At 51.3% G+C, this 12882-nt stretch overlaps 5 protein-coding genes across 5 annotated transcripts; 3 read left to right on the top strand and 2 right to left on the bottom strand.

Annotated features, from left to right (window-relative positions):
• Nucleotides 1–1706: 1706 nt before the first annotated feature.
• On the top strand, nt 1707–3464 carry K489DRAFT_389170 (choline transporter; the record flags this gene model as incomplete). The annotated part of the gene is made up of 4 exons (XM_033606482.1): nt 1707–1952; nt 2019–2407; nt 2429–2641; nt 2705–3464. The coding sequence occupies 4 exons, from the start codon at nt 1707–1709 to the stop codon at nt 3462–3464; spliced, it is 1608 nt and encodes a 535-aa protein (XP_033459280.1).
• Nucleotides 3465–3887: 423 nt separating this feature from the next.
• Nucleotides 3888–5559, bottom strand: K489DRAFT_432084 (uncharacterized protein). Its single transcript, XM_033608472.1, has 2 exons — nt 4898–5559; nt 3888–4822 (listed from the first exon to the last, which is right to left on the bottom strand). The coding sequence occupies exons 1-2, from the start codon at nt 5167–5169 to the stop codon at nt 4012–4014; spliced, it is 1083 nt and encodes a 360-aa protein (XP_033459279.1). The 5' UTR covers nt 5170–5559; the 3' UTR covers nt 3888–4011.
• A 1030-nt stretch (nt 5560–6589) lies between these two features.
• On the top strand, nt 6590–7238 carry K489DRAFT_371097 (uncharacterized protein; the record flags this gene model as incomplete). Its single annotated transcript, XM_033603210.1, has 2 exons — nt 6590–6621; nt 6776–7238. 2 exons carry the CDS (start codon nt 6590–6592, stop codon nt 7236–7238), a joined length of 495 nt encoding a protein of 164 aa, XP_033459278.1.
• Nucleotides 7239–10249: 3011 nt separating this feature from the next.
• Nucleotides 10250–11033, bottom strand: K489DRAFT_236745 (uncharacterized protein). The gene is made up of 3 exons (XM_033599852.1): nt 10874–11033; nt 10484–10759; nt 10250–10316 (listed from the first exon to the last, which is right to left on the bottom strand). The coding sequence occupies exons 1-2, from the start codon at nt 10925–10927 to the stop codon at nt 10547–10549; spliced, it is 267 nt and encodes an 88-aa protein (XP_033459277.1). The 5' UTR covers nt 10928–11033; the 3' UTR covers nt 10250–10316; nt 10484–10546.
• A 671-nt stretch (nt 11034–11704) lies between these two features.
• K489DRAFT_236727 (uncharacterized protein) lies at nt 11705–12842 on the top strand. Its single transcript, XM_033599851.1, has 3 exons — nt 11705–12157; nt 12223–12353; nt 12522–12842. The coding sequence occupies exons 1-3, from the start codon at nt 11909–11911 to the stop codon at nt 12748–12750; spliced, it is 609 nt and encodes a 202-aa protein (XP_033459276.1). The 5' UTR covers nt 11705–11908; the 3' UTR covers nt 12751–12842.
• The last annotated feature ends 40 nt before the right edge of the window (nt 12843–12882 follow it).

Raw genomic sequence — 12882 nt, 5'->3', positions numbered from 1 at the left:
CATAGATCGTATAATATCAAGCGTAGGCGACAGCCCTTCGGCATCCTGCTTCAGTATGCTATTAAGAAGGATCTCCTCCTCGATTGGAGTGAGATTGCTATTCTGTGGCATATAGTCCTCTCGAGCAGGACTTCCTTTCAATCTCCGAAGCAGCGTTGATTTTGAGACACCGTAGGTTTTTGCAGCAGCATTTACAGATCCTATGTCACCTGATCTGAAAGCTGATATTGCAAGCAGTACACTCCCTTCGTTTGAGCTCTTTTGGACGCGTTTTGATGGTGCCATCGCGTGTTGAAGTTGTTGTTGTTATGGACACGTAATTCGTGGACCACGCCGTGGGGTGGACCGCGCTCTGGTGTTTGACGTTAGCAATCCCTCAAGGGGACTAGAAGCGCATCTTCTCAGGGCTGGGCTTCCAACCCAGACAAGATCCACGCTCATCTCCGAACGAAAGGATGGCTTTTCGGGTCACCGCGACCGTGATGTGCACTGTGCATGCATTGTGATTCACTACAAGCTTTTTTCGCTAAGCATCCGATAGTGCAAGGCACGGTTTTTCCCATGCGACACCCTGGCGAACCCTGCGGCTGTCAACACGTGCTGTGTCTTGTCAATCTTTGCGCTGTGCACAACTCAAGTACCCGTTCGTACCCGAGAGGTAACACCCGCGACCCACGCCAGTGACAAGCAGGTCGCACCTGCGTGTCCGAAGCTCGTGGATCAGGTCAATCGTGGGAATCTCGCGATGCGACTGTCTCGGAAGAGGCTTGGGACCATTGATGAGAAGCACCCCTACTCTGACATTGTGTCTCGTCGTGTACAATTCGTGAATAAAAATCAGTGATGTGGCTTAAGCCATGTTTGAGTAATCGTAAGCTTAGCTCCCGGGTCACTCGGCCTCCGGCGTTAACTCCCTCGTCGGGCATTCCAGGACCCTTTGTCCGATGCGGCGCAGGCATGGAGGCGTTCCAGTCGTGCAGAACTGCATGCGGTCCAAACATCTTGCCGTTCGTGAGGGATACATCTTAGCATTGTGTACAAAATCTTCTCGTCGTCCACGAAATGGCCAGTTAGGACGCGACACTTTTTGATGGAAACGAACGGTGTTCCCACTCTCCCTGACTCTGAAACGAGGTAAATGTCGTATCAATCATCGGGAGATGAGCATTCCCGATCAGTCATCCGAGTGCCCCATTCGATGGATTTGACGATGGGTGCTGCCAGATCCTGAAAAACGTATTCGTTTCTTGCAGATCTTATTCGCCCATCGCCAAGGATTTTCATTCATTCGATACCCAAAAATACTTTGCCTGAATCATAATGCCTGTTGAAGAGGAGGCGGAAGGCCGTGGTACCTGGCGCATCGAACGTGACGTGGAGTACAGCCCTGGAGTATCTTGATCCCTTTCACTCGTCTCAGGGAATCAATGAGTATGCTGTCATTCCATTTGCTGATACATGGTTTTGTTCATGCATTCGGCGATCATCTTGCAAGGTTCGTGCATCAGTGACTATTTCAAGCCAACTTTGGAAGTTCGAGCATCAATGAATCATGATATTGTATCGAAGAGGATGGTCCACGTAGTATTGGAAGGAGGTGCGGTCGTCATCAATCTATGCCGATCTCATCTTCTCGCTCGTACTAGCAATCCTCGACGCCTCCACTCGTTTCTTCCAACTCGGTCATCAATCCATACGGTACAATCATGAAAGTCCGCCGAAGCTTGTCGTCCCCCGTTTCCAACGGAGTCACGTACACGCCTACATCTAGCACTCCAAAGACCGCCGCCCCAGACGAAAGGTCCGCTTCCAGCTTGACATCGGGCCAATCTGTGACGCCGAAGCTGGGCGAACCTCTTGCAAACAATCCACAGATCAAATTCTCCGTGCTTGGATTGTGTGGAATCGCCTTCACCACAGGCGAGTCTTGGGTCGCATTGGGAAATAGCTTGGTAAGGGAGCAGCATACCACGAAGTGCATGTCACTTGGGCTTTGTCTCTGACTTTCATCGTGCTAGACTCTTGCAATTTACAATGGTGGCCCCGCCGGCGTCATCTATGGCTTCATTGTCACATCAATGTGCTATTGGCTAGTGGCAGCAGCCATTGCTGAACTTGCTTCTGCCATGCCTTCGACTGCTACAACCTATCGGTGGGCAAGCGTGACAGGAGGTCCTCGGTATGGTGGCATCTGCTCATGGTTCGCTGGATATTGGCTATGGGTCGCATGGATCGTCGGACCGGCTTCACTCGTTTCCTTCATGGCTCTACAAGCGCTTGCCATCTACGAGATCTTGAATCCCGGATTTGTCGCATATGATTGGCACATTTTCTGCAGCTATGTTGTTTGCAATTGCACAGTCTGCTTCTTGGTTCTCTTCGCCGACCATTTGCTCGATCATCTTCAGTGATTTGGCGTTCTTTTCAGCCTCGGTGGCTGGTTCGTCTCGGTGGTCATTTGTGCCATCTCACCACGGATCACCGGTCGCGCGTATTCCGATTCCCAGACCGTGTGGACGGACTGGCAGAATGAAACAGGATGGGCGAACGATGGTTTTGTCTTTTGTCTCGGTATGCTGAACGCGGCCCTGGCGGTCGGAGCCCCTGACATCAGCTGTCACATGGCAGAGCAGATCCCGAGGTGAGTAAAAGATGATGATGACAAGTATCCAGTCCATGGCGACTAACTTCAATCATCTATCAGACCAAGTCGAAACTTACCTTTTACGATTCTGACTCAATATGGCGCGTCATTTGTGACCGGCTTAACATACCTTATCACTCTGTTCTACACGGCACCGGATCTGTCTAGTATCACAGCCACTCGCACGGTCTTTCCTCTGGCACGAATCTACTACCAAGCGACTGGTTCAAGAGCTGCCACTGTCGGTCTGCTAATTGTTGCTCTCATACCCACGATCCTTGGCGCCACAGGTGCTTATGCCATTGCAGGTCGTCAAGGATGGTCACTCGCCCGTGAGAAGGCTTTGCCATTTTCTTCCACCTTGGTGCGATTGAGCGAACGCACCAACGCACCTTTCAACGTGGTCTTGCTCGCAGGAGTCCTGACCTCAGCTCTGGGAACGATCTACCTCGCTTCAGCGACCGCGTTCAATGCCATCACAGGATCTTTCGTCGTATTTTCTTCGCTCTCATACCTGGCTGCGTTGGTGCCACACGCACTCTCGAATCGGCGGCACATAAAGTCTTCCTCATGGACAACAGCATCGCCGATGACAGCAAATTCAGCAACATCGCCCTCAAGAGGATACTTTCGCCTCCCCGACCGTCTCGGTCTCATCATTTGCGTTGCGGCATGCATCTATCTCGCAGTTTTCGTCGTGATATTTTGCTTTCCTCCTTCACTGCCGGTCAGTGACGCTGGTAAGGTTAATTACACGGGAGTCATTGTGGGCGGATGGACGATCATCACGGCAGCTTATGGCGGTATGAGAATGATGTGAGCGAGAAGATCTTGAAGTTGGAAGCGAGAATGATCAGAGCGTTCGCGGGCGGATACAATCAGTAGAAACTAAATCAGTATGATTTTGAGATGATATCGGGTACAGTGTACGCATAATACGAATGCAGAGGTGTTGATATCATGAACGCATAAAACAGCCCAATGATAAAGTAGAACATATGTCGCTCAAGGAAATCCAAATCACCACGTGGTGGACAAAAAGGGCAAATCATACTGTGATTTACGTGCCAAAGATTTACCCTTTTTTGGTCCCCAGCGTGACCACCTAGGTACCACGACATACAGCGCTCAGGCAAATCGGCGGCTTCATGGGGAAAGGAGAGAATCTTCTGCTCTACCTCGTTCTCTCTCTTCTTCACACGTACCATCTGCGTCGAAGATATTGACAGGCTCAAAAGCAAAACAAGGATTCTATTATTCATCATAGCGAGGATATATCATCGGAGTGTCTTCCCCGAATTTGACTTGACCAACAAACACATACAAAAGTATTCGTCAATCTGAAACGCCACCGGCCCTTCTCATCATCACCTCGCCGCCGACGGAGGACATTGCTCCCCACTCCTCTCCACCGCGTCGACCTTCCGATATCCCCAACTCTCCCCAATGGAAATCTGATCACTTCCACGGAATTGCCCCCGGTTCGTCGCATGTGTTCCAGTCCATGCGTCCGTGTACATGGCGCACTGCCACATTCCCATCGATGCGGAATTATTGTAAAGCATGTATGTGTTGAAGAACGTACACAGGGATGGTGACCTAGGCTCCACCGCCGCCGCTCGGATCGTTGGAGGGATAGCTGGAGATGCCTCCTGCGTCGTCCCGTTGTCGTTATTGCTGTTCTGCGCCGCACATGCCGCTGCGCAGCGTCGCACGGCCGTGACGTTGTTCTCTCCGCCGCCACTGGCCGTGAAGGTCCGTAGTCCGAGGTACGAGTCCGCGCAGAGCTCTGGCGCGACAATGGCGGCGGCGCCGAAGGGCTCTGGACGTTGGAAGCCCGTGGGAATGATATGTGCAGTGGAGCTAACGTAGCCGTTGGATCCCGCAATGACGACGTGAAAATCTAGCTGGAATTGACCTTCGTTGATAGCAGTGCTGGCGTCTAAAATGCCGGTGTAGAGGGCGCAGAAGATCTTTGTTACTGCCGGTGGAGAGCGGGAGGATTCGCTGGGCGGGGAACTTGGTGTACGCTCCATGTAGAGGTTGAAGGAGGTGCAATCTTTGTTGGAGGTGCAGGCTGCTGCACATTGAGATGGGTCGTAAGCGGTGAGGGTGAGGACGGTGAGATAGCTCGATGGGCTTTGGGTTGCGGCGTGTAGGTTTTGGTAGACGAGGTCGCTGTTGCATAGTGGTTAGAATGGATTTGCCAGCATTTGTGGTCGATGTCAGACGCGAAATGTTTGAGGTGCTTACTACGTTGCTGGCATGGATGCGTTCATAGCTAAATTTGCAAACTCGGGATCGTTAACCCATGCTTCTGCTGGGTCGACGTCGCGATTATACAAGCCCTCTCCGATCCTATGGGTGAAGGCGAGCATGTCGCTGAAGGCGGGCGCCGAGGCTGCCACGACAGGGACGAGGGTCGAGACAAAGTCATGATCCAAGGGGCCAAGGAATGTTGGCGCACATAATGCTGTAGGGAGCGATGACAAGGCCAGCAAGGCGAATGAAGTCGTAGCGATCATGGTGGCTGATTTTGCAGATGATCGTCTGTTGTGGATGCTTGAGGTGGTAAGAGGATCGACATGATGGACAGGCGCGGTGATATATCTTTCGTCGTGGTGCGGTCCTATCAATGAGTATTTCCATGTGGCGGGAAAGGACAGATTTGAGAAAAAACGGTACGATTCACCAGAGTCCTCGTTTTGCTACACGATGAAGTTGGAACGGGTCTTCTGAACTAAGTTCTGGGTCACACCCGTTGAGCGTTAGATCGGAGCATTCTCGACTTGAGGGCCCCTCGGGCCCCTCTTTAGACAAAACGCATGAGCGGCAGGCAGCGTCGAATTTATTGATCTTGGCTGGGAATTGAAAAACAACCCAATGCATATGTGTCAATTGGCGATATGTTGCAGCGTCGAAAGACAACAACAGCGTTGCGCGGAAACATTGTTGTGCTCATCGGGGTAATATATTCCCTCCTAATGAACCTGTCGCGCTTCGTATAGGCGAGTCAAGCGCTAAATCAAATTCTCTTGGGGTTCGTCATTGTTTGGTTGATGGATGAGCACAGCACCTTCAACATTCATCACTCCCGATGACCAATTACGTAGGATGGGCTTCTTTTGTCGTGTGAATGATCAGATCGACAGTCTGTACAGGATAGCAAAGGTACGATTGATTTGTCGGGGCATCCAGCCCGATTTAGTCGAGTGGAAAATTGCTAGTTGATCTATAAATTGCCGCCGACCGCCCAACCTCACCTCATCCTGGTGTAGTAAAACAAGCATCTTTGACGCGTATTTACCTCACAGAGCCATGAATACACGCTGGGGAGCACGAAATGCTTGTCAAGTTAGACTAGAAAGATCTGTATCAAACCTCGCCATTCGGACAAACGCTTTCACTTGCTGCAGCGGGTACCAAGTGAAATCATGACCTTCTAAGGGTGAAAGTGTGTGTGTAACGCTGAGTGTCAGCAGTAGATGGTCAGAGCTTTGCCACGACTCTCAATATTCAAAACAAGCAACACTCACGCTGTCGCTCTTTCTTCTCTTCTTCCTCTTCTCTTCTTCGCGGTCTGAGAGTGCGTTTATGCGCACTCTCTCCGTCAAAAATATTATCAAATTTGGCTTCTCGATTGCCGCAAGGTGATCGTCTAGCACCCCTTCAACTTCTCCTCACTCGCTCTACGTACGTAGGGTGTTTGTCGAGTCGTTTGTAGACTTCTTCGGTCGAGCATCTTGCGTACGCGAGACCTTCACCAAGTCGTCTAGACTTCGGTCACCTTCGCACTACTTAGTTGTGGTGTTCAACAGTCAGCTGAGCTTACGCTCACTGGCTTTGTCATGCCTTTTGGCACGTTCCAATCCGTCTCGACTTCGATCGACTCCGTACTGCTTTATTGTAGTACTATCAGCTGAGCTTACGCTCACTGGTGCTATCATGTATTCGGGCATGTCTCAATCTCACCCATTGTAAGTGGGCTTAGGTTTACTGTGTCATCGTGTCTTTCGGTACGACTCGATTGATTCACTCCTTTGCTGGAGTTTCTCGGCGTGGTTCCGGCACTGCTTCACGGCATGCCTAACATTCATGGCTAACAGTCAACCTCGTACTACACTCTTGCAGTACGTTCTTGCAGCACTATCAGCCGAGTTCAGGCTCACGGTGTCATCGCTTCTTCTGGCGTGAACCACCTTACGTCCTCCTTCTCCACTGGAGGTTCTCAGCGACCGCCGAGAAAATCGTCGCCGGGCATACAAGCTCGTCAGCAATAAGCCGGCGCCAAGGAATTCCGAGCAAAGATTCAGATCAAGTGTCCGATTCGTCTGGTGCGTCAAGTCGGAGTGCCACTCAAACAAAAGGCTTCGTACGCGGAGAATGCCGCGTTGGCCTCGGAGTTGGCCGAACAGGACAAGTTCCAACGGGACTTGGAGCGGCGAATGCAAGAGATGGAGCAGCTGATGCTGCGAACTCAAGCCCAGACGCCGCAGCCTCAGCCTCCGCCTCCGCCACTACCACCGTAACCGAGCACTCCTCCGGCTCCCGATGTCGAGATGGACGCCGAGGAAGTGCTCGACGCTTTCCATGAACAACCTGCCGCGAATCAATGTGGTGGTGGCGGCAAGAGAAATAGAAGGAAGAGGTTAACAAACCCCTCTCATCTCATCGGCAAACAATTTTCTGGGGCCTAGGCCGGGCCGGGCTGTTTGATATCTTCACTCAGCTCGGCTCGAAGTGGTTTTTTGGGGATGGACGAATGAGGGGTTTTTTGGGGTAGGAGTTGGGTTTACTCGTTATCATTGTTGTCATTGGTGTTTGTTCGTTTGTCTTTTTGCTTTTTTGCTTTTCTATCTGGCGGGACTTGGATCTTTTGGATCTCTTTCCAAGGCCCGCCAGCTGTGCGTCACTTTTTCTGGGCTTTGGGTTTGGGTTTGGATAGACGGAGGTTGACAGCAATCGCGTGGGGGGGAGGGATGGCGTTTCGAAAGAGCGCGCGCGATTTTGTTGGAGAAGTCCTCGCGGACTTGAACCTCGAGCATGGAGGGTGGAGGGTGGTCGGTCAGCAACGACCCAAAAGTCAGACCAAGGAACAACGGTTGCACGATCGTGGCTGCATATCAGCATCTCCAAAGTGACGACGACCAGCGGAGATGACCACCAAAACAGCATCAGCCTCAGCACCACCACAGCGGTGACCAAAAAGCGGGATCAACCATGCCGACGGCAACAAGTCCAGCTGAAATCCACAACGCTGCTGGGTTTTGATGATCAAGAACGCCGAGCAATGTTGACAGACAGAGTGCTTCGGTCAAGCTCCGCAAGCTCAAATGGACGGGGAACACAAGACTTACCACAACGACCAAACCCATCGGCCTCTCTTTATTGTGTCGCCGCTCAGCCACATCTACAGGCGGTTTGGATATGCAACAATCTTCCACATCGAGCGTGACAGTCCCTCCGTCCTTCGTGCCCACCTGATCGACACGGCTCCATGATCAAAAAATCTCATTCCACGATCATGACCGTGACCACTTGCACCATCAAACACAAGTTCCACGTTCATGGCCATGTTCCAATATCAGACCCGAACACAACGATGAATTCGATTGTCGACGCAGCGTGTCTTTGAGCGCCAAAAAAAAACCATCCACAATGGCAGCCATCAGACCGCCGTCACTCACGCGGTCGATATAATCTCCACTGCGCCTCGGCACAAATAACGACCAAGAACATCATCATCAGTCAAATCTTCAAGTTGCTGCGAATTCGTATGGGCATCGAAACCACAAGTCACGACAATGATCGCGCGCACATTTGTTGTCGAGCGCGCCATCTCTTACGATCCCAATGGAAATGGCCGGATCTTTGGTCTTTATCTCTTCTGGGACTTCCACTCAGAGAAGCGGTGCGCGGCAGGTACAGTGAGGTGTGTTGGCAAATGAGTCGATAAGCATGGGGTCAGGCGGAAAGCACTATGGCTAGATAAATCAATCAATCAACTCTGAATCCCTTACAATTCATTCCTCCCACTCTACAGCACTTGATGTCTTTGTCTGCATGCGTCTTATCGAAATGTCATGCCTTACCAACACTGATTCTCCGCAGGAGTCGAATATGCAATGCAAACGATAGCAGCGGAGACCGGTGATGATTGAAAATAATGTTTGATCTCACAATCCCATATAGAGGAGGAGGCGACTGAAAGGCTGATGTACCGCGTTCGAGTTGAATGCCACACCTATCACACCTGTAAAATCCCACCTTCGTAGCAAATCAACACGAGCAAGCGTACACTTCGACCGGTTTATCTCATCGGGCCAGATCAACGTAGTAGCGTCAAAAAGAGATCAGAAGCTAAGCAACCTCGACTCGAACGATTCCTGGCCTTGAAGGGAATCGAACAGCCGACCAAAAGAGGTGCATGCCAGCTAGCTTGGCGAGTGAGCCGGAAGCTCATCTCTGAGGTTTGGCCGGAAGCCTTTTAACTCCCAAGGCAGAGACAAGTCCAGCAGTAGTCAACCAGATCCACCATGAGAGCGGAGAGGCCGGCGACACCACCTCGGTCAGCGAGGAATATATCAGGTCAATGACATGACTGCAGCTTTGTTCCAGGCAAGACGCTTAGCCGATCCGCCTCGGTCCGAGCTGTCGCGCGGCACGGCTCTCGCTCAACGATGGACCATTCTTCGGGCAGCTCTCTCATCGATGTGTTCAGGATCAATACCTGAGATTTCTTGAGGTCTCTAATCCGTCGTACTTGTTAATGAGCGGTAAAGCCTGCTGGTACGGTCAATTGATACCATCGTCTCACATCGAGGTGGTCGTCCGTTGAGCTCTCCAGGTGCTGTCTGTACCTCACAGGCGAACTCGATCACGCCGTCCCAAGAGCACGACGTCACGAATCACGAAGCAGTCATTTAACAATGGCGTTCCTGCACGCCTAAGACTTGAGACATCTGAGATGTACGATGTGTTCCTGACCTACCTGACTCTTCTGGCGTATCTCAACACAAATCGAGCTTTGTATCCTAACTTCATCACAGCTCTTCTCCGCCATTCCGATCTTTATCTTGTGCACCTGAGTGCTATGTAGACTGGTTTGAGAGCAACGTCGTCTTCATTTGGACTCCCGTCCGTTATCGTCGTGGCGGATCTGTCCTACCTGTGAAGTGCATGCATCCATACCTCGGCATGAATTCCGGGCTGTGTAAGCAGGCTGTGTCTGGTGCACGAGAATGCCTCTCTGTAATGGCTTCACTCGAAAGTGAAGCACTTGAGTATTGATCTAGTAACCGCAGTATGTGCTGAACAGCATAGAGGGTGGGAACGGACAGATAAGAATGATAACAACATACGACCCAATCCCTACAGCAAAATGCCAAGGCTCCGGCTAACCACATATATCTTGGTCATTATCAGGCCCTGGTTTTTCGTCGAGGCTGGAGGCGCTTAACGCGTCTGCACATAAGCCTTACTCCCGAATTGTTCTCCTCTACAAGATCCTACTGTCAGACAGTGGCATTGTACAGATGCACTCCGTTGACCGGAGAAAGGAACTCACGCGAGTCGGCGATGCGATAGATAGTAGTGCATATGCATCCACGCTACAGGATCGAGGGTCTACCGCGCAGAGATACCACGATCCGCGAAGGCTTGCTATCCTTTGCTTCAGGGACATCAGATTAGGCCGTTTCGAACATGGGCTGTTGGTTGGTGGTCTGCTTGTCGCAACAACCGGAGAAGCCAGAATTTGAAACGGTCTCGAGACCAAGAGAGCGACATGTGGCTGGAACACATCACCAACCACCACGGGCATAGAGGGAGGGTACATACATTTCTTGTAATGAACCGCTGACCACCATAGGACATATATATTTCGATCGAGTGGTACGATCATTAGCCATCGATTGCTGGAATGTCGTGGATGTATCGACTGTACAGTAATTCAGCCCATTGAGGGTCATCGGCGAAGTGCGCGGGCCGGAATGTCTTGAACAAACGCTGCCCTACGATGCATTCGAATCGATTCACGCCGATATCGGTGTATGACAGTGCCATCATGCACACAGTGTAGGCTCCGATCTGTCCACCCGCCGGGCCTTGGACAAGCTAATTACTCATCAGTGACAAGGTTCACAGATTAGTCATATATGCACTGGTGAAAGCGAGAAACACTGGCATCTGTTGAATGTTTCCATATCCTGTTCGATCGGTTCTACGTACTGCTGCTGAGACTCCTCCGGTCTTGAAGGACAAGACAACAACATGCACTGTCATATTTGGCAGGCCGAAAAAGCGATTGGGGGTTTCCAATGAATACGGACAGCGTAGATGACCCGCTTTTTTCTTCGGTGTGCGAGTGATGGACTGCTAGCTACAAGGCTAGGGGGATCACCAGCGCATGTAGATCATAATGCATCCTAGATCCTGATTGTGTGTTGACATAGCCGGGAGGGAGACTTCCAGCTGATAGTGCGCTGTGAATCTAGATGGTCGATGATAACGATCTCGCTCTCAAACGCTCACATCCTCGGGCTTGTTCACTCCGGCCGGTAGCGGCGGCGGTGCGGAGAAGGCATTCGACGCCGAGTCTTGCTTATCAGATGAGAATTTTGGCTCCCTTCTTCTCTTCAGGGCTGCATGATGACCGGCTGCGCTAAGGTCTCGAACACCATCGCCCCGTGTCCAGATTCATTGGAGGTCAATCGGACACCTCCAGCGTGTTACAGGTATGGATGGATGAGAAAATTTATCGTTGTGAAGAATCTTGGGGCTAGACAGTTCAGGCGGCAACGACGGTCATCATTCGAGGCGATGCTCCTGTCCCTCGTCCAAACTGCTGTGCAGTAGGATGGTGAAGTCGATGAAGCCACGGTGCAGGGCACACACTCCTTGGTAGTTCGGTGTACACATTCATGTCATCCTTCGGCACTTGCTTGGTGACAAAGTTCCGCTTGCTCTCATGTGCAATTCTTTTATCGGACATGCTCCGATCGATTCGACATCGGTCCAATTTACATGACCCATCCATACGGAGCGCTAGCCCGCGAGGGATAGCAGACCCAAAACACAATTGTGGACGAGCAACGTCTGCCTGCTCGCGACCTATCGCATATAGGTTCTGGTCGCAATACCGTGCTCTAAGATGCATGTACTGTCTGGCCACTGGAGTTCGTCATCAGGGCGGAATGTACAAGGAGTGGCAGTACTGTACAGTACGAGGGTTGTCTTCGGCAAAGTTGTCGTCCTTTGTATGCGATGCAGGATGTGCAGGTACAGTATGCCCTCATCGCACAGGCCTCGGTTTCCACGCTCCTCTCTCCCTTCCGTCTGTCGCTTCGATCCATTCCGGCCCGTGGTAAGAAAATCTCTCTTGTCCTCCGAAACCTTTCTTCATTCCGGTTTTTATCAGATCTACTCCTGACTTCTGTCCTTTCTTCACTACCGCCGTCGGACAGTGTCGCATCGCTTCGGCCACAGTGGTTGCATGAGCGCATTCTATCCACTGTAAGTATGCGAAAATGGGCGGGTTGACGTTATGACAACGGATCTGATAGGTTCTAGCCGACCAGCCACACCAAAGGACCAAAGGATACTACATCATCATAGACTTCCGCGGAAGGGGTACTGATCTTGTGCGCCGTCGTTCACGTACGATTGCAGCCGTTTCGCCCACTGATATGAGCCCTTCATATTCTCAACTGTGAGTAGAGTCCCATATCTGGAGTCTTCAGCAGATGCATCTCGGCCCTTGTTTGTTTGCAAATTCGCCACCACGCCCCGCAGGGCTCGAAATCTCAACCGATTCTCGCTTTCGAAAGCGCACGAATAGAGCCGACCTGACGTCTCTCGTCTCTGTGAAGCGCTTCAGATATTGGCACGTGTTGCCCCGTGAGGAGGAGCGTCGCAGCAGCGCCGGGCAGCCTCCGGTGGACAAATTTCAATCGATATTGTCGTTCCATAAAAGACCCCACTCACCTCCGACCGAATTGCCGGTCCCGCTCGTAGCGTCATCTTGTGGTAAAGGATTAAGTTCACGCCTCTGCATTATGATGATGACTTCCAGTGTCTTTCACGCCATATTTCCAATGACCTTATGATCCTCGCAGGAAGGACATCATCCCCACTACCACATACTTACTTTCTCACAGCCACAAGCCAACATACTCCGTGATCTATCAGCCGCACTTGTACACCAAACTTCTCCACCCTTGACACATCATTCAACCCGA

This window comes from Dissoconium aciculare (genome assembly GCF_010015565.1).
Source record: "Dissoconium aciculare CBS 342.82 unplaced genomic scaffold K489scaffold_7, whole genome shotgun sequence".
NCBI classification, from domain to species: Eukaryota; Fungi; Ascomycota; class Dothideomycetes; order Mycosphaerellales; family Dissoconiaceae; genus Dissoconium; species Dissoconium aciculare.
Note: the sequence above shows the minus strand (reverse complement) of the source record. Positions and strands in the feature narration are given on the sequence as shown.